The sequence below is a fragment of the Acipenser ruthenus genome, chromosome 21 (genome assembly GCF_902713425.1).
Source record: "Acipenser ruthenus chromosome 21, fAciRut3.2 maternal haplotype, whole genome shotgun sequence".
Classification (NCBI taxonomy): Eukaryota; Metazoa; Chordata; class Actinopteri; order Acipenseriformes; family Acipenseridae; genus Acipenser; species Acipenser ruthenus.
Genome location: NC_081209.1, coordinates 20,944,507 through 20,966,268, shown reverse-complemented (window position 1 = coordinate 20,966,268; position 21,762 = coordinate 20,944,507). Strand labels below are relative to the sequence as shown.

General features: G+C 38.7%; 1 protein-coding gene across 2 annotated transcripts in view; it reads right to left on the bottom strand.

Annotated features, from left to right (window-relative positions):
• LOC117428316 (receptor for retinol uptake stra6-like) overlaps positions 1–20,941 on the bottom strand; it is a 33,813-nt gene extending 12,872 nt beyond the window's left edge. The window contains exons 1-12 of one of the 2 annotated variants that reach the window (XM_058995002.1): positions 20,768–20,941; positions 11,649–11,913; positions 10,044–10,110; positions 8,793–8,878; positions 8,480–8,619; positions 8,083–8,249; positions 5,749–5,874; positions 3,812–3,879; positions 3,434–3,510; positions 3,037–3,098; positions 2,314–2,476; positions 1,658–1,733 (exon numbers count right to left, since the gene is read on the bottom strand). In XM_058995002.1, coding sequence (XP_058850985.1) covers positions 1,658–1,733; positions 2,314–2,476; positions 3,037–3,098; positions 3,434–3,510; positions 3,812–3,879; positions 5,749–5,874; positions 8,083–8,249; positions 8,480–8,619; positions 8,793–8,878; positions 10,044–10,110; positions 11,649–11,740 — 1,124 coding nt within the window. In that variant the 5' untranslated portion in view covers positions 11,741–11,913; positions 20,768–20,941. The remainder of the gene's footprint in view (positions 1–1,657; positions 1,734–2,313; positions 2,477–3,036; positions 3,099–3,433; positions 3,511–3,811; positions 3,880–5,748; positions 5,875–8,082; positions 8,250–8,479; positions 8,620–8,792; positions 8,879–10,043; positions 10,111–11,648; positions 11,914–20,767) is intronic. The other variant, XM_058995001.1, reaches the window with a different exon arrangement.
• Positions 20,942–21,762: the final 821 nt, after the last annotated feature.

Sequence of the window (21,762 nt, the reverse complement as noted above, 5' to 3'; positions counted from 1 at the left end):
CCGACACTGTGTGCAAAGCTGGTACATACTTACCCCAAAAGACTTAAAGCTGTTATTGCAGCGAAAGGTGGCTCTACCAAATATTAATGTGTGGGGGTTGAATACTTATGAAAGCAAGATATTTCAGTTTTTTATTTTTCTTAAAAATATTTCCCAACATAAAACCAATGTCACCTTACAATAATTGATTTTGAGTTTCAGTGCTTTAAAATAAAATATCAAACAGAACGAAATTTCAATGTTTGTAATTCAGTAATATGAGAGAATTGGTCAGGGGTCTGAATACTTTTGCAAGGCACTGTATATATATATATATATATATATATATATATATATATATATATATATATATATATATATATATATAAATGTCATTTGAAGCTACTTGTGTTTGTGGCATAATTGCCAGTATTTGCTTGAGAGAGGTTTGCAAGTGAGAGCAATGAGGTAAAACTCTCAACCACAGCACCAATGCCTCTATGACTTTCAGAAGCGCTCCATTGACAGCACACAATTAGGAAGACAAAAAAAATATAGACCCCACTGGCAGTAAGATAATGGTACAGCTTAACTAAGTCTACAAAGTCCACTTTACAGAGTAGACATACACAACGCAGAATGGTAAGGCAAGGCTTATGTATTAATAGTTGTTACACAATAAGTAGGTTCAAAAGGCTTTACTGGGAGAGCACACGGTATGAGGATTTAAGCTCAGTCAATCTGGCCCATTGTATCTAGAAGTAATTTGTAAATCAAATCTAATTAAAAAAAGGAGCATGGACTGACACAGAAGACATATTAAACTCTAAAAAGGACACATTTTTGCTATGTTAACAAATTACTGTTATCTTGAGAATTACATCATAATCAGGATTTCAATTGTTTTTCTAAAATCATCTCTGAACTCGTGTTGAACTAAAAGTTTGTCTTCAAGCTATTAAAAGCCTCATTAAAAGCATCCCATGTATTGTACTCAGTGATGGGTTGGAGAATTTGTGCACGGAAATGTAGAAGCTGAGCTGAGGCAGCCGTTGGTCAAAAGAAATAAGGTGAAACAGGCACATTAATAAGCGTGATTAAAAACAGAGATCTAGTATTTGCCTCTTGCATGAACTGAGAAGGCCTATTTTCAGAGAGGTAACTTTCCACTTTTAATGGTATAAAACTAGTAAGATATGACTCAGAACAGTAACAGAACAACATATTCATGCAACTAATTTTTTTGCTGGTTTACATTGTTACAAATCGCAGAAAATTAGATTTTTGCATTTCAAAATAAGCCCCAGAATTTCAGGGAAACACCATCAAACACCAAAACAAATCAACTTAAATGTGCAGCCAACACAATGTTGCATCATTTAAATGAAAGTAGAAGCACCGTGGGAATCAGTTTGCCTCTCATAGCTTGTTTATATGCACAGAATCTATAGTCTGTTTATTGATATGCGTTCTCAATCACTTATCACTATTTCTTCCGAAACTAAAACAAAACAGTGCTGAATTTAGACATGCTCAAAGAAATGTAACAAATTCAATGAGAAACGTTCCACTAGAAGTCTTTAAGAGTGGTTAACAGTTATTTGGTTTTACAGCCATGTTTACCCAGTGTGTCGAACCCGCTGTCGTGCAAGTTTTGTGGACACTGAAATGTCTTTACCTGTGCAAAACCATGGACCTCATGAGCATCACCAAGGTTACAAGACCAGACAGAGTGACAGTGGAGATGTAGCACACTAAAACACAAAGACACATCGCACTGCTGTCAATAAGAGTTTGGACATACTTAAACAGATACGGTATACAACGTATGCAACACTAAATACTTTTGAAATTGTATCCTTTAAAATTCATGACCTAAAAACATTATCAGACTATCATTTTACTGTTTTAATACCCAATACCTGCTGCACAGGAAGCAGCTGTACAATGCGGCAGACTGGTAGCAAAGGAACATGAATACTGGAAGACTTTTGCACAATTAATTATTCCATTGGAATAGAATATAACAGACTTTTGGAGAATGTTGTTATCACTGTATACAATGCATATTGTATATATTAAAATATAGTTTAAAGAGCAACTGTGGGTATGAAAGATCACAGTTAAAGAATGCATTCTTCTTCTTGACGAACCTTTCCCCCTGAAGCACTCTGCCCCTAGTGGATGTAAGAAATACATCCGTAAGAACACCCACTGTAGACAGAGTGTTGCAAGTGTACAGGTTCATGGTTACAATGGCCAACTTTATAAGACATGTCTGACAGCTCTATGGAGGACATGGGGTGCATTAAGAGGCCAGACTGTGGCACCCACCTTCTACCGTCCAGAGGTAATATTTGACAATCTCAACCACCTCGGCCCGGTTCTCTGACAGGATGATGTTAAAGCCAGCCAGCAGGAAGGCAATGTCCTCATTCACTCCCCCGCGCACTTTCTGCAGGGTGGGAATCACCAGCAACACCAGCAACAGCATCACCTAGTGACAGGGAGGTGGAAGTGACAGCCAGCAGGACGTGGCTTGGATTTATTCAATGTAACGGTTTGAAACAGGAGAATAAGCTTCAAAGATCCTTTAGAAACAGCTTCAAAGAGTTTCACAGCAATAGCGATGATTGACACAAAACAGGCAGAACTTCCACCACAAAACAAACAGTCTATAGGCCTATTCACAAAGTTAGTTACAACAAATTGTACAATATGTAGTAAAACTGAAATGTTTTTACAGTCAAACCTGTCCATAAATGGGCAGCAGTGTGGAGTAGTGGTTAGGGCGCTGGACTCTTGACCGGATGGTCGTGGGTTCAATCCATGAGTACTTTACCTAGATTGCTCCAGTAACAACCCAACTGTATAAATGGGTAATTGTATGTAAAAATAATGTGATATCTTGTAACAAGTGTAAGTCGCCCTGGATAAGGGCGTCTGCTAAGAAATAAATAATAAATAATATATGAATCCCCATGTTACAAACTTCCATGTGAAATCATTTACACAAGTTATCTTTCTATATATTAATGTAAAAATGTATCCTGTTACCTGATACACTGAAATGATCGATACCACGGCAGAGATAACCAGCTTCAAAGGAAATCTGAAACCTGAAAAAAAACAATGAGTTACCACAGCGATTAGCACTGCAGGTTTTTTTTCTTTCTCTGTGATGAATATTGGTGCTCACAAAAAGGCCAGCACTAAAGTCTTCAAATGTTATTCCGCAGAATATGAATATTAGAAGAGGTGGCCTTGTGAGCTTCCAGACATTGCCCAATGTTGCCCAACATTCCCCAACAAGCACGCCTCAAGCCTGCCATGGACGGACCTCTCTTTGTTGCAAAGCCAACAAATGGGGCCCTGTGGCCCAGCAAGGCTAACCCAGCCTCTCCCCATTCTCAATTATTTCTATAAAGCACTAAAAGAGTGAAGTTGCCCTTACCGTCCTCTGGAGTGTAGATATAAGATTGCAGGGCAGCAGAGATTCTTGAAGGTATCGTGGGCTTAAAAGTGCTGGAACTGTAGAATTGCAAAGCATGCAAAAGTAATTCACTGGTTACCTTTCAATTCCAGACTGAAGAATCATAGACAAAATAGTTTATTTAACTGTTCTAAACTGTGGCAGATCCAAATACTACCACTGTCTTTTAAACCATTAAAAAAGAAAGGACCTGGCCTGTTCACTGGAAATTCACAGGAAATTACAGAAGCCTCTGTCACATATGCTAAAGATGACATGACATAAGGTAATAGGTTAAGTATTTCTACTGGTTTGGAAGCCTCCAATATTAGATAAGCATACAAAATACTAGGGGGTCACCTGCTTTTGGTGACTTTTTTCCTGAGGATTTTCTTCACATACTCCTTGTAATAGCTGCTGTGCAGGTCCTGGAAGAGAAGGTGGCTTGGTGTAAGTGTCAATAGAAAATGCATTAAACGTACTTCTAACACATACTAAAGACAGTGTTGCAGGGGGTCAGGTTAATGGTGCACTAGACGTACTTGGAGGATGAATTTGAAGGCTCTGTTGAGATGGAAGCTTCAACAGTCACCAGGATGTGATGATTGAAACACAAAATGATTAAAAAAAACCTAAACAGCACAAGTTAAGATAACTCTAATATTTCATCCCAAGTTTCTCTTTAACTTAGTTTTGAAAATATTAAAATTGAATAGAATCCACTCAAAATCCCAGAACCAAGCTGCCAAAAAAACAAAAAGGCTGGAGTGAGGCCAGACCGGAGGGAATCACAGGAACACAATCCTCTTACTAAGTCCTCAGAATCAGACTGCCATTCCTGATTTCTGCTAATCAGGCCTAGAGCTCCCTGATTGGGCGAGAGCTGAACACCACACTTGTGAGCCTTTCCTCAAGGCTGTGTTGTAACAAGGATTTTCCTGAGTTTATTAACAAATAGGCCTTGCATTGTTTCAGTAGCCAATACTCTGTGGGAAATAATCACAACACTGCTATAATCTGTTATGAATTGATGAAAAACTGTGTAAACCAATTACATCAAACAGTAGAGCCATGAAGGTCTACTGGGGTCATTCAAGGAATTAGAAACTCTTATTTCGGAGCAGTGTTCTTGTCCAAGTTACACCCATTAAGTATTGTCTTTAGTTGACTACAAGTTCCTACCCAAGACTTATTTATTGGAATAGAATATAACACTATGAGACCACAGCATGGAAACACAATGCATTTAGAACAAATATTGCACAGTGGTGCTGATACCGCAGCACAAGGTTCATACAATTGCAATAGCAATACATGAGTAATGCAATATGACCACTGTAGTACCATATACTAGTAATTAACAGCTTGTGTTATCACTGGCCCTTGAAACAAAACATTTTCACTGCCAGGTCAATGCCATAGAAGACCATATGGAAAGAGCAGTTCTGGATGAGAAATTAATACTCTGTCACACAAAAAACGGTTTACAACAAAATTTCACGTAACATTAAGAACAGACAAACCACAAACCCAGGTGGACAAAATGGTGGTGAATTTGTCTCTATTGCACCCTACAACACTGATTATCACACTGAAACAAAATCAAAATCTATAATGGGCTAGCATGCATTTTAATAAAACTTGAATAAATCTTGCGTTACATGCTTTTTACCTCCTAGGCTATAGGCCCTATCCCATTACAGGCATCTGTCTTGACCACTAGGCTTTCCAATCTCCATCCAGTGTCTAGGTCACACTACCCACCAGCTATCAGCTATAATCACTAGGCTACACTGCCTCTCAGAACCTTGAGCTGCACTTAGAGATTGGGTTTTTAAGAGCTCTATTAAGGCCACAGGGGTGGTTTAAAAATGTATAAAGTCACCAGGATGTGGTGACTGAAACAGATAATACACCTTGAATCTATATAACAAGAAGAATAACCTGTTAGAGACTTATATCCCTAAATCTCACAAATCTCAGTATGCTCATTTGATAGCTCATACATACACTGCAGTTGTTTAGGGCTAGCTCATATGGTGCAAACTTGCTACTGGAGTAGATTCTTAGCGTTCTTTGTTCTCTTAGCACATGCCTCACACTGCCTCTCCCTATCCATGCACAGGATCTCTGTATATTTCATTGGCATGTCTTTTTCACTGGCACGGATACTTTGCAACACCTCAGGGGTTTTACAAACTGTACCCAATCAGATTATAGCTTTGGATACCTCTACTGCGCTGGATTAATCCTGGCATTGCTGTAGCAACGGCCACTTCTCATCATGACACGCTTACCTCGCTCGTGTTAGTTTGCCCAGCCGTCCCTGAATTCTTAAACAGCAGCAGAGGGTACTGGAAACTGAGGAAGGCCAGGCAGACGATCTGTGGAAGACTGGACAGCAGAGAGTAAAATTTATAGATCTGAAAGAGAGGGAAAAACATTATTATTATTATTCTTGTACCTCTTTAGAAACAGTGCAGGCATATTCAGAGGGTTCTTATAACTGCATATGATGTGTATAAAATCAACGGCTAATCAGATTCCAGCCAAATGCAATCTGAAAACATCTACCAGAAGGCTAGGAGTGCATGATAAGAGCTTGGTGAAGACCGATGCAAAACCAAAGCAGTTACTGCATTCAGCAGGTAGTGTGACAGGCAGAGTTACGGACATGACCAGTGCATTGTTTGAATGAGGACTCGAACAATCCGCGTACCCCACATTCAAATATAAAAAAAACAAGAACCCAAAAGCTTGTCATAATATCAGTCAACAAAATAAAAGACTTGGTTATCAGGCAAATCCTGAAATACACCAAACAATACGCCACAAATGAAATAAACAGCAAAAATGTTTACAAAAGTTTAAATATGCTGTAGGTCATGGTCGGCCAGAGTAAGGCTGACCTGCAGCACAGGAAATGTTAATGCATTCCATATCCATCTGGAAATACATGCGTAGCCCTACAGCAATTAAAATAAAATGAGTTTAACATAACGATTATGGGGGCCTGTGAATTTTCCTAAAGTGAATAAAGATAAAAAAAAGGATTTTAAAGCCTTGATTTTCATGAATTTAAGTAGATAAAGTTGTTTACCTCATGGTATCAGGAATGTTGCAATTCAGCTCACAAAGAGCTCAAGATTAGCCACGGGAAAGAAAGCCTCTTGATTGAGACAGGCTGTCGCAAAATGGACCAGAGCTTGAGTCCCTCTTTTGCTTCACAAACCCAAACTACAGAGCTACTGTGTGGAGCAGAACCGCAATTAGCTAAAAGCTCCACAGACGAGGGGATTGTTTTTTTTGGGGGGTTTATTTAAAACATCCAAGCAGGAAAAGTTCTCTGAAGAAAAAAGCGTGTCATCAAAAACAGAACAGTAACAGACACCCAAAATGGTGAACAAGCGCCCCATTACTCATTCAAATACACTACAGGAGCTCATCCCATCACGAGGCCCTAAGGAGCTCACTGAATCACTGAAATCAATGACATCGAAAGAGACTGCTTCAGCTAACCACAATGATGCTACAATTTTCAGTACATTAACTTTCAGAGGCGATTGTTAGGAAGATTAACATTTTTAAATATTACCAAGAAAATACGGCCCCTGTGTTCTATATTAGCATGTATCGGATTGTTTTTAATATGAAAACAAATGATTGATTGGGTATGGAGGTATCAAAGCTTCTGAACCCATGTACTTTGATTTGATAAAAAAAAATCCCAACCGCTTCCAGCTCGAAACTGGTTTACATGCGGAGGATCTGGGTATCGAGTCCTCAAATCAGTGGCTTCAATAGACTGTGCACATAAACAAGGTAACAGCCAGCATTCAACAACCCTCCTGTATATTTGCATCTGTATCTAACTGAAGGTATTTTAATGTTAATCTGGTCTCTTTATTCTGCAATCAAGTTACCGATGAGGAGGCCTGAAGATGTCTGATCTCACAGCAAATGAAGCCTCTCTTTGCAGTTTGAACCATTCCTGGTTTTACCATGTGCTTAATATGACACAACTGTGTTTGTTACCTATACACTGTGGCTAATCAAGCTTGTACTAAAACGTGGAATGGGAGAAACTGCTGTGCAACAGGAGTCTTATTTCCATCCCTGTACTGGTATGTTTCAATTGGATCCACTTCTTTGTTGTTTAGATGGGATGATTTAGAAGCGTACAGCCATGCTGATGACAATGTTTTATAAAGTTGCTTGTTCCCGGTATTAAGCACGTCACTTTCCATTTTTAATGAAAATCCACTCGCTTGAGAATAGATTATCTAGCACTGATGGTGCAACCTGTCTCAGTGGTCTCATGAACTGTTCTTACCCAAACAGATTGCTATAATAAACCCTCTCATAAGGAAGCCCCATGATTTCCAATAGAGATGTCAAGCTTTCCTCTGTCTCAGTAGCAGCTGCCTCCAAACCCTGCTCAGCATCAGGGGTCAAGGTTCCTGCAGTGCTCTTCACATCAAGATGCATTTAATGCTTCTCAGTTTTCTGTTTTATAGAAGTGCTAACCAATCATACCTCTTATTTGCACTGGCATACTTATCACAGGCCTTCCTTCTCTTCCGCTGGAAATGTTATGGATAACAGAAATTTGAGCAGCCACTCCTCTTTACCTCTGGCGTCTGAGGACAGTCCACTTTCTGCCAGACCAGGACACCGAAGTGAGTCCAGGACAGCAAGCTCCCCAGGACGTAACCCACACGACTGTGGAGAGTACCGCAGGCCAGCAGGGGGTAGTAGAGAGCAGGGTAGTAGAAGAGGGCCAGGATCTTCCAGTACTCTGACGGAACAAGGGCGACACTGTAGTTAGAACTACAAGTATTACCCAGGCTTCCAGAGGTGAAAACAATTAGAACCTAGCGAGTTAGCCAACTACACTGCAAGACCATGCCCCACACCCTGCCCTTCTTTGCCAATCTAGAAGCCCAACAATGACAGCTCCATTAGCAGCAATTGCCCTGTGTGTCACAGCCTTTACATCCCCATGTAGAGAGGGGTTGTGTTCCACACCTTTGTTCTCGGGGGCAGGGTCTTCTGTGAAAGGCAGGGGGTTCTTAGCCAGGACCACCACAACCAGTCTGCAGAAGAGTCCCCCAAAGACAGCCCCGGCCAGGCCCTTGTGCTGGGTGTGATCGAGGAAGTTCACTGGGCTGGGGAGAGAGGAGACAGGAATGGGCTTAGTCTGGGACTCTGTGTTATTAACATGGTGGCCGTGACAATTTAGTAAATATAAAACAAAACAAAAAACAGCTGTCCTCAGGGCAAGTACAAGAGACATTGAATTTGTGATTAATTCACCCCAAAGGGTAAATAGTTTTCTTACCCGAGTAACCCTGGAACCCCTTTTAAAAAACCTGGACACAGCTTCTTACGTTTTGTAAAGGCAGCAAGGATCAAGAGAACAACAAGCTAGGGAAAAACAATTCAGAAATAATACGTTATTTAATAGCTTACTACAAAGACTCACACAACATTTCAATTGTACCCTGACATATATTTGAGACCAAACTGGCATTTATTCGTCATACTCCAGTTTGAGTACTTACCTATAGGACCCACTTTTTTTAGTACCTCAGCCCTACCCACAAGCCCATTCTACCTCCCAATGCACCAGCTCTACAAAACAGAGCCACATGATGTTTCAGTACCTCAGATCCAACTACTACTGAGCCAAACTGCCTCCATGAATTAACCTACATCACTCTTGAATTTGTAATGCTCTCTAAATAGAACCTACATCTCTTTTTTTCTACAGCAAGAGCAAGGCACCACTCAAGGATGAAGGGCCCTTAGCAGACAGGGAACTGACCCACGTGTCCTAGGCCAGAGCCTTTACATCCTCTGCTCAGCGGCCCTTATCTTTGAAGGTCACTCGAAGACTTGACCCGGACTTCACGTCATGGTCGAAGTGAACTCTAACATTCAGAGGAAACAGACTTGAGCAACCACACAACTCTAGTAAGAGTCATTCAGGTGACTGACCTTTCACTTTGAACTAAACAGAAACAAGACCTCTTGAGCTAAGCCATATTCTGATTGACTGCACAGAACACCAATTGAAGTTAGTTAAAAACATAATAGAAACACCAGACATAATAGTCACCCAGCATGACACTAATTTGACGATTCTACAAAACGTATTTAAATTGTTTAAAGGGAACCCATTCTTCAAGGATTTACAGCCTCTATTTTCATCAAGGCAGTTGCAGGTGAACTGTAGTAAAAGTCTCCAAAATGGTATACAAGTCATGACCCCTTTTGAGACCATTTCTTCAGGAATTAGTGCAGTAAAGAAGAACCTGCCAACTGAGCATCTAGTTTGTCAGATCTTACCAGTCGTAACTCAAACTGACTTGCAAAAGGGAGATGCAGCTTCTATATATTAGTGAACAATTATCAGGAATTCTATTAAATCATTCATATGAAGGGCAATCCGTGTGCTACACATGGGGCTTTCTTTTTTTTGGACCAACCTATATCTCATTCTTGGCTCATGTGCACTCAGATGACTATCAGCGCACTGCTCACAACTGACAAATGCTCCTTCAATACATACAATAGAAGGCATACTTACAGACAGTGCAGCGATACAGGTATGATAGAGCTTGTCAGATGCAGTGGGGAAACATGGCAAGATAATTCTGAAAGATAAAGAACAGTTTCGAACATAGAAACACACAGTACAAGGTGGTTATAACAATCAATCACTCAGAAAATTTGGGTTCCTGCAGTGGAAAAAAAAACACTAAAAATGTTCCTATGTATTGTGGTTGAAGAATGTATGATGCTGAAATCACTGAGGATCTCAACAAAATTTTGTGATCTTGACAAAACGCTTTGAAATGTAGATCCTGGAACAATTTATCGTTACAATTTTTTATTTAAGTTTCCCCTCCAAGTGTCCTTGATGACAGTTGATAACCTTTTTGTACAGGAAGCTTGATTAATAAATTAAAACATTTTTTCAAGCAATTAAAACAAACACTTGTATTAACTCAGCCCAAAGTGCTTGTGTTTTACTGCTTCATAAATGCATTTTTCAGACAGTTGCTTTAAGTTGCATCCTATGGTCTTAATCCTGGTAACACCGGGGTTATCCCATTAGAAATGAGGTCTGGCATTATCAGGATTAAAAAAGAACCCTTTATCCATCCTGGAATCACTATTCTGTTTGAGCAGTAACATGACAGGCAGATGTCAACAGTAAACTAGCTTCATATTGTAACACCAAACTGCGTCAAAATGATAGAACATCTGTTGCCTTGTGAGTTTCAAATGTTTGTCATTGAATTGATTTCGTTTCTTTTGTATTTTTAAACTCTTCAAGGGAAAGTAAAGTATAAGGGTGTCTGTGTATGACAGAATGAATACTTATTGAATGTTTATGCTGGTTGTCACTCTTATTGGGAATATTAGTATTTAAATAGCTGAAGAACGGCGCCAAATAGACAAATGTTTCTGTCTTCTTCAGGAAAGTAGAGTAAATGTGACATCAGGCTAGTGCCTTCGAACAAACATATGTCATATCCTGCATACCCTACATGAACAAACTTAAACTGAACAGAATCATAACATGGTACCATGATTTCTTATATGTGACTTAGAAAAACAATAAGAGCATGGCTGGGATGTACAGCTTTGGTGTTATAATACAGGATATCGCTAGTAAATCATATTTAAAGAACTAGTATGACATCTTATAACCTTTGATTTTATTATTTTACTTTTTTTTTTTAAATGTAAAACTTTAAATGTAAAACTTTAAACTTTAAAATTACTCCTTTAAAAGAATACATACCATTTTATTCCAGTTGCCATTTCCAAAGATTACATTCACATAGCGTCCTGTTCCACTTGTATTTATTTTTCAGTATAAGAGACTATTTTTTGGTTATCCGTCAGTACTATATTAAGTTACTTAGAGCTGAAAGAGTTATACAAAGCCAAATGCAAGCTAACCCTAATGTATCAGGCAATTCACAAGAACATACATTTATCTCAATAAATCACAAGGCCTAGATCAAACACCGCAAGGTGCGTTTTAATTGCGTTTGCAATAACTATCAGAGACCGAAGCGGCAGCTCCAGTATGAGGGAGTAGTTGATACCACGCATTCCAGAAATGCCTACAGAGCCTCAACAAAATAAACAACGCAATGGAATGGGATGCAGTACTTACTCTTCTGGAGGTACAGTTGCCCGTGCAGGCTCGTTGCTGTACAAGTCTGCATAATCATAGTATTCATGAACATCAGACATGTTAGAAGTCATAGTTTGTAGATGGGTCTCAACACTTCCCTTGGATTTAAAAGAAGTAAAGGCGGTCTTTGTTTTCCAATTGGTATCCACTTGTTTTGAGTGGGGCTGAACTTTAGCAAACCTGTTGAAGCAGCTGTTTTGTGTCTATGTGTCCCCTGCTTCTAGTCTTCTGGTGTTGGCTCCCCCTGCAGTGGAGAGACGGAATTGACAGATTGTTGCTGGTCCATACACACCCCAAGGCTCCCTCTCAAAAAAACTCTTTTCAGGACAGATTACATGGCTCTGGCTATAAGTGAAGTAAAAAGGGGGAAGAGGACATTTAGCGAGAAACAACCAATCTCCACTCGTGGCCACGGATTATGGACTTAAATAAACTTCAGGAGCTTTCTATTGGGCTGGTGTGTCACAGACAGAGCAGGGAGAGGGAAGGTAGCTTTTTAAAGTGGGTGTGGGGAGGGGGGTGTGGGAGTTACCAGTGCACCCAGAGTCATTTAGAAACTCAGAGGGAGGACTTTTGAATCTTCCTTTTCCCATTTTTGGCTTCTACCTCAGCCTAGACAGGATATTACTGGATAGTTAGCCAACCCCAATGTACCAATACTGTATCTGTATTGTCAGTAAAATTGTAAATGTCAACATCTGTCTTGACCCCAGTATTTGCTACATTTATTCTTATGAAGTGTTATTGCACAGTCATAAACGTGGTAATAAAAAAAATATACGTTTGTTGGCATTTGTTTTTTCCCTCTAAACAACTGTATTTTCATTATGTAACTAACGTCCTGCCCAAACGCATACTGTCACTATTATGTCCCTTAATAAAAGCAGATTCCAATGAAGTAGCCTGTAGACTAACACAATCTCACTTTGCCCTGGCTCAGTGTGGGTGAGATGCAGGGTCTCATTCAGTATAGAATGCACAAGTGCAGTCACTGGTATTATACATATCGTGGCATGGTATGCATTTAACAAAGAGTCATGACCACATTTGTGGACCCATGAACTGCAGTGAATATTGCACTAATGGAGCTATTTTGGGCTCTTGCTGTTAAAATCCCAGTACAAACTGGGGATCTAACTTATGAAATAATGTCCATTTCAATGCTGGAAACACAAATGGGATATGATGGAGGATATTAAATATATCCATGAGAGAGATTTCTTTTAACTTCGTATGGTTAAGCTTGCTCTTCCTTGGTCACTTCATGACAGCAGTGTTAAATCAGTCATTAAAGGGCCGGAGGGAGTTCAACTCTCTGGTGAAATGACCTGCAAAGTGTAACAGACTAACGTAAAGTTGTAGAGCTGTGCCCTATATGACCAGGTTGTGTAAATCCTTCCTGTCGCTTTAAGTATTTGTGATCCTGTAGTCTTCTGGAAAACTAGAAGGAAGTGATGTGGTTGGAGGGTGCAGCGATCAATGCAAACTGCACAAGTAACATAACACTTTAGTTAAGACATCTACAAGAGGTTAATATATATATATATATATATATATATATATATAACACACATACAGTACTGTGCAAAAGTTTTAGGCAGGTGTGAAAAAATGCTGTAAAGTAAGAATGCTTTCAAAAATAGACATGTTAATAGTTTATATTTATCAATTAATTAAATGCAAAGTGAGTGAACAGAAGAAAAATCTACATCAAATCAATATTTGGTGTGACCACCCTTTGCCTTCAAAACAGCATCAATTCTTCGAGGTACACTTGCACACAGTTTTTGAAGGAACTCGGCAGGTAGGTTGGCCCAAACATCTTGGAAAACTAACCACAGTTCTTCTGTGGATTTAGGCAGCCTCAGTTGCTTCTCTCTCTTCATGTAATCCCAGACAGACTCGATGATGTTGAGATCAGGGCTCTGTGGGGGCCATACCATCACTTCCAGGACTCCTTGTTCTTCTTTACGCTGAAGGTAGTTCTTAATGACTTTCGCTGTATGTTTGGGGTCGTTGTCATGCTGCAGAATAAATTTGGGGCCAATCAGATGCCTCCCTGATGGTATTGCATGATGGATAAGTATCTGCCTGTACTTCTCAGCATTGAGGAGACCATTAATTCTGACCAAATCCCCAACTCCATTTGCAGAAATGCAGCCCCAAACTTGCAAGGAACCTCCACCATGCTTCACTGTTGCCTGCAGACACTCATTCGTGTACCGCTCTCCAGCCCTTCGGCGAACAAACTGCCTTCTGCTACAGCCAAATATTTCAAATTTTGACTCATCAGTCCACAGCACCTGCTGCCATTTCTCTGCACCCCAGTTCCTGTGTTTTCGTGCATAGTTGAGTCGCTTGGCCTTGTTTCCACGTCGGAGGTATGGCTTTTTGGCCGCAAGTCTTCCATGAAGGCCACTTCTGACCAGACTTCTCCGGACAGTAGATGGGTGTACCAGGGTCCCACTGTTTTCTGCCAATTCTGAGCTGATGGCACTGCTGGACATCTTCCGATTGCAAAGGGAAGTAAGCATGATGTGTCTTTCATCTGCTACAGTAAGTTTCCTTGGCCGACCACTGCGTCTACGGTCCTCAACGTTGCCCGTTTCTTTGTGCTTCTTCGAAAGAGCTTGGACAGCACATCTGGAAACCCCTGTCTGCCTTGAAATTTCTGCCTGGGAGAGACCTTGCTGATGCAGTATAAATACCTTGTGTCTTGTTGCTGTGCTCAGTCTTGCCATGGTGTATGACTTTTGACAGTAAACTGTCTTCAGCAACCTCACCTTGTTAGCTGAGTTTGGCTGTTCCTCACCCAGTTTTATTCCTCCTACACAGCTGTTTCTGTTTCAGTAAATGATTGTGTTTCAACCTACATATTGAATTGATGATCATTAGCACCTGTTTGGTATAATTGTTTAATCATACACCTGACTATATGCCTACAAAATCCCTGACTTTGTGCAAGTGTACCTAGAAGAATTGATGCTGTTTTGAAGGCAAAGGATGGTCACCCCAAATATGGATTTGATTTAGATTTTTCTTCTGTTCACTCACTTTGCATTTAGTTAATTGATAAATATAATCTATTAACATGTCTATTTTTGAAAGCATTCTTACTTTACAGCATTTTTTCACACCTGCCTAAAACTTTTGCACAGTACTAATATATATATAATCATGTAATATTACAACAGTCTTATAAATGAATACACACATGTAGAGCTGTTAGTAGCACAATTAATAAACATGTCTACAGTTCGCATATAGCCACTTATAATGGTTTCCTTAACTAAAACATTTACTGTAAGAACTAAGAGTTACTGCAAGATGGAATTAATTCATTAGCCACTGCAGAAATGTTTTACATGTTAAAAGCATTACATGTTAAATTATTACTTAGTAAATCACATGTGTAAGCAATAAGAGACAATAGTGTGTGCATTGTAATATTCAAACAGCTTTCTGTATTATCTCATCTGAATAGTTCATTTTTGGGCCAGCTTGAGTAAGATGGAATGGTTATGAAGCCAGTATAAACTTGCAGTTTAGCTAAATTTAGTAGACATAATGAAGACCTCAAAATGTTTTTCAGTGTACATACAGTTTTTTTATTTATTTTTTATAATTTAGAGCGCCTAATTATTTTAGCCTTGATTTTTGCAATTATGCTCGCTAATCCCGCAACATCCTCTGCCTGTGAATTTAACAGGTGAGCTACTTGGGGACTTATGAAAGCTTCAAATGTGCTGAATTATATAAAACATGCATACTTTATAATGATGGTGGAACAAAACATGCACAGTTACAGACTGTTAACAAAGTTTTCACCCAACCACTGAAAACCACACACACTGTCTTTTAAACAGGAGCATAATCATCTTCCAGCTCATTGGTGTTATTTGCTTGGGCAAATAACCTTCCAGTTACTGCTGCTCGTCACACCACTTAAAGGGTTAACTTTTCCACTGCCGCACAATCTCAAAGGTTTCATTTGTATTCATCATTAGGCAGGGATTAGGGTTAAAGGTCCCCTTGAAGAAAAGCATCTATTTGTAACACACTGGAAAACTCCTCCAAAAATTATCAAGCCACCAATTTAGAAACTCTCAGATAAAGAATATAGCAAACAATGAAGAGATATACACAAGCAGTTATTACATCACTGTAATGAGGCAATTATTGCACAAGGCCAGGCGCAACAATAGCTCCTTCACACACAAGCAAAAAGGTACTTGTAATTGGAACAGAACATAGAACAGCCCACAGGAGCACGAAAAACCTTTAGACCAACTTTGTATTAGACCAGCTCAATTAGAAGGCATTATGAAGACATCCCCCAATTACAACCAACTCTATGAAAGAGCAGCTTGAAGCCTGAAATAGCACAGCTATACATGTATCTTAACTAATGTATTCTTCTTCATGTTGTTTGTCATTGCATCCTGGTCACTATTTTTTTTACCGCGGTGATCTCAAAGGGGCTTGAAAACATGTCTTCGCTCTAATGCAATATTTCTATCTGCACCATGAAATCAGTTGTCACCTGGCATCATAAAACTCAAGGGCTGCAGCCTCAAGGGCTGCAGCCACTTCCATCTGCAGTCTACAATCTGCGACCGGACATTACAGACTGCAATCTGCAACAGGACATTCCACAAAAGTGTATCACGTTGCTATTGATAAATGAATTCACTAGCCTCCAACATTCATCTGACGATATAATATATGCACTTTCTGTCTGCAATCAGAGAATAAAAACCCTCCTTCAGACACACACATTGGACGCTCATTGGGTAGCTTCCTCCTTCAGTGCTAGTTCGAGAGATCGAGTTCTGCCAGCCCGCAATCCTAACTGGGGTTGACAGAGTCCTAGATGAAATGGATTTGATCTTGATCTGCTACTGATGGAAATGAACAGGTCTGATTTCAGATCACTTTCCAGTTAATCCTAGCGATAGACGGAAGTGTCGCTTTAGCTGGTTACTCTTAACCTGTCACCCTAAAGCACTCTGCCCTAGTGGATGTAATGCCTCAGCAACGTGCTATTTCTTACATACATGTATACATACACTACACTGCCTCCCTTTGCCAGGAATATTCATTCAACAGCGATCTCAATAAATACAATTACTATTTCAAATAAGCAAGTCTTATTTTTATCTAAAATAAACAGTGGAATTTCGATGCCAATTAAACTGTAAAAGTCTGTGCCAGTTTTAGAGCTCTCCAGTAGTAAATCTTGTGGTTTTCTTCTATTCGTGTTTCAACCTGTCTCTTGCAAACGCACGTTAGGCACTTAATTGTCCCATTGCAATGTAACCAATTAAGAAATAGTTTTTGTGCCAATTATGGACAGTGTTTATTATTACAACAAATGTCTTGCAAAATTGGTTTCATTATGGAACGCCAGATCGTTTTTAAATTTACAACCTCAGCGAAAGCAAATTGGTACAATATTTTTTATAGTATTAATTTGTGTGTGTGCATCAACAACAAACATCATTATCACAGTTCATTTATTTAATTAAAAAAGCAGCCTTTTTTGATTTTTTTTTAAAATGCTTTTTTGGTGCTTCTGAAAATGTGTTGGAATAAAGGCCATTGCACAAGGAATTATCTTGGTTAGTTTGTTAGTTTTTTGACTCAAACCAAAAATGTACCATTTTGTAAGAATGTTGCATTCAAAAAGTTTCATAATTTATAGTGTGGATGCATTGAAACCCCTGTAATTGAGTAATGCGTGTGAAAACCAATGTAAAATCACAAATAAAAACAAGTAAAATATAAAAGAACATTTTAATACTATGCTTTTGTTATTGCCAGAAGATTCGTCTCAGACTGATGTATTATTTTTGTTGTTTAGATTCACTTTGTAACATTTTCTGCTTCAGTCACTACATCCCGGTGACAAGAAATGTAAAGCACTCTTGGGGGCCTAAATAGAGCTTTCAGAATCATGTCTAATCTCCGTTTACTGCTCCCCCTACAACATTCTTATGTCCAATTGGGGCAGAGTGTTGCAGGGGGACATGTAATTGGTTCCACTTTGGTGTACCACATGTACTTGAAGGTTACATAGAACCCCATTGGGGTCACAGGAGTGCTTTAAACTTTTGAGTTTAAAAAGTCACCAAGACGTGAGAACTGAAACAAAAAAATGAAACCAAGTGAATTTTAACAAGAATAACCCATTAATCAAGATAACTTATATTTCAGACCTGTAAATATACAAAATAAATGAATATACACTGATAAAACACAGCATCAGTCATTTTTTGTTACTCGTTTCTGGAACATGTCTTTCCACAGTGCAGTGCCAGGATGACTAGGAAGAAATGTGATCCTCTCTATCTCACTAACCTTTTTCTGAGCAGAAAGCCTTTGATCAAACTGACACCAGCGCTGTGAATACTGGAAGATTTATGTCCCCTATAACGACCTCATATTCAACACAATCATTCACTGCCCCTGGAGAGCAGTTACATTGCCCATTAATAAAATGGGCCCCACGCTGTTTAACTAGGTGCCCTATTGACAAAGCAGAGCTTTTAATGAAAAAAAGATAAATATCTCCCCGCTACGACAACACTGTCACATTAACCCTTCACTGAAAACACACCACTCGTGAAGCAATCAAACATGTGTCTTAGTGACTGTAAGACAGCTGAAGAACAAGGCGCTTTTCAAATGCATATTACATCTCTAACAACAGAGGAGGATTCAATCAAAGTGGATTCTTGTATTTCCAGTTTAGTGGCACTATTCAATCCTTCCAGACACACCACTGTATTGGCAAAAGTCAACATTGAACAGGTGCTGCATGTTATGATCGATTCTCCCATGTGGGAGGACAGGTCTGCTCTCAGACTCACCACTGCTCTTGTGGTAACAGTTCAAGTCAGAAATAAACCCATACTCATTTTTGGAGTTTATGTTCATAAAAGGTCATGTCTACTTATAGTTTTACCACATAAATAATGATCACTATTATACTACAACTTTTGAAAGTGTTTTTTTTTACCTTTGTTTGTCTGAAATAATCACTGCAGTGCACTGAAAGAGTTAACTCCGAGTGCAGGAAGTGTTTCATCAGTAAGCAGTAGATTTAGAACAGGTGTCATGAATTCGTGTGATCTCAGCCGTGCTTTATTTGCCATTCCTTTATTAATAACAGAACAGCAGGGCTCCATAAAAAACAATGGGAGAGCAGTGTGCAGTTGGTGTATAAGCTCGGGATGATATCTGTACACAGGACTAGAATTTCTACAAATCCTTTAATATAGAATTCATATCATTCCTTAAAAATAATTTTCTTGTTCACATAGAGATATAACAACCATCTTATGGCGATGAGGTCTCATAAATACGGAGCGTTTTTTAGCCAACTGGCATATACTTTGTTTTAACAATCCCTATATAATGAGAAGAAATATACTTTTTAAAGGGTTCACTTGTAAACGTATATTACTCTTTACTAGTCACCAATAACAAAATATGAGAGGGCTGTGCTTAGAGAGGGCTATGTTACAATCACACGCCTTAAAATGGCACAAAAGACAAACTGCATGGCATTTTCTCAAGCAAATGAATGTCCATGATTAAAGAGTCCAGAAGTAATTCTCTTATTCAGCCCCTGTGTTTGTACAGCTACAGTAATTCAGCTCCTTAGCACCAGAACAAAGAGCCTCAACTGTCCTCCTTGTTTGGGATGTATACCCATTACGTTTTAATAAAGGTAACAGAAGGCAGGCACAGCCCCTCCCATTGAAGTCTCCTGTTTGATCTTCCTCAATGACAAACACAATGGAAACCTTTGAGGAATATGAAGCGGTGCCAGCTTACATTCACAGGTGAGCAAGGCCCTGCCAGATTTCTGTGAGCCAGCAAACCACAAAACAGGGAAGTCTGCCTGTGGTGCCCTCAGGATAATAATGAAACCATAGAGGAACACCTGAAGAATATGGTTTTAGTTAGTATCACCTGTCTTAAGGGGTTAATATTTCCCATCGCACCAGGCATTGGTAAGTGAAGTGACATTTGCTGAGATCTTAAAATGTCAAGAACAGAGTTCATTAGGGCACGTGTCACACTGCAAACACTAATCATAAACCAAATGTTAATTATTCAACAAAAGTCTCCATTCAAAATACTGGGGGATATTTTCAAAACATTTTAAATAAATGAGGCCTACTCACTTGAATCATTTAAAATAATAACACATAATAATAATAATAATAATAATAATAATAATAACAACAACAACAACAACAATAATATAAAAATATGCTTTTAATTTTGTTAGCATTTTTTATAGCACAAGTTCTATATATAGTATGTAATTCAAAATAAGTTACCTCCATTACCAGTTTTGGAAAATTCATTAGGAATGTATTTGAAAGCATCACCAACTGACCACAGATTAATACATTTTTTAAATATGTGTTTGTTTAATTTGAATGTGAAATATCGGGCTGCACAGTCTACGTTTTTTTAATATAATTTCCACGCATTAAATTATAAGACTAGGTATACATTAACCTCCAAAACAGCTAAAACGAGGCCAGAAATAAATTCGAATGTGAGTTATTTAATAGGAACGTCTGAGTAAAATTATATGTTATAAAAATACCTGGTTGTCACTTTCGATAAAGATTTGAGAGACCTAGATAATAAGGAACATTGCATCTCTCGAGTCTGGTTTAGCATAGGTGATCAGATTCTGCAAATGTCTCGAGTAAATTCACTTTTATAATTATCATTAAACAATTTACTGTCATTACCAAATAACTTTTGAAAGGAATGCGCGCAGAGTAATTTGCAACAACACGTAAAAACAAAATTCTTCTGCAAATTCCAAGTACCCCAAGGCTAATCCGACAGGTGTTCACTTTTGCGATGATTACGGCACAATAGTTAAACTCTACAAAGCTTATTTTGTTCCAAAGGCAATAGTTTGTTTTGTTAATTAAATAAAACAAACAAAAAAAAAAGATAACTGATATTATCAGTGAACGTGACGTGATATCAAAAAGATGTCATTATGAAAGCTGTAAAAACAAACAAAACTAAAATTCAAACATAAATAAAAAAGCATATACCTGTATCTCTACGATATCCTCGTCTTGTTCACAATGTTGCCAAACTTGAGCTTGTAAAAAAAACAGATGCTGTCAATTAAACACTTATCCAATAGATGTGGCGATATACTCCACGTGTTTTCATAATACATTCGTAACCTGTTTTGCAACAACTATACAGGACCCGAAGAGTGTCAGTTCACATGCATAACAGGACTGTCATTATGCAACCGCAGTTAGAACTTTATACCCTGTGTGTGTGTGTGTGTACAGATTGATAGTGTTCTGTCAAACTTACCGGATAGCTGGCAGAAAGAAAGACTCTGACTTCAGTGAACACTACACCTGGCCATGTGAGGGAGAGTGGCTTCTTTACTATTCTCATCACAAAGAAACAAAAACTTGCGAACTCGCAATACATTCAACAGAATAGGCATTATGAGCACGTCAATGAGCCATAATGTGTATTTGCATGCTTTTCGGACGGTGTAATTGCTCATTTAATTGAATTAATTTTAAAAATAAATAAAAATGAAGTACGTTAAAATTAATATCGCACAACATGAATGTCCTCAATATTGCATTTGCATTGAACAGTATTGGGAGTATGAATAAAAAATAAAAAAAATTACCTGGCACTATTGCTGAACAAAATGTTTGCCTTGATTTCTAACGTGTATTTATTATTATTATTATTATTATTATTATTATTATTATACTGTTTAGTTGTAATTGAATTGGTTAAGCTGCAGTAGAAACAGCTGTAACTGCTGCAGTTGTGCCTGCAGTTTAATATCGGTGTAGCAACATTGCAGCTGCATGTATAATGCAGTCAGACTTCAGCACTGCCAGTTGACAGTTTAAATCCACAAGGCAGTTTTAGTCGTACTCGCCACTACAGTAAGTTAACTCTGATATTTACTGCACAAGAACGACATGGGCCAGTCCATGAAACACTTCACGTATATACTTTGGGTACATCAAAAAATCTTCTTTAGTCTGGTACCGATGACCTA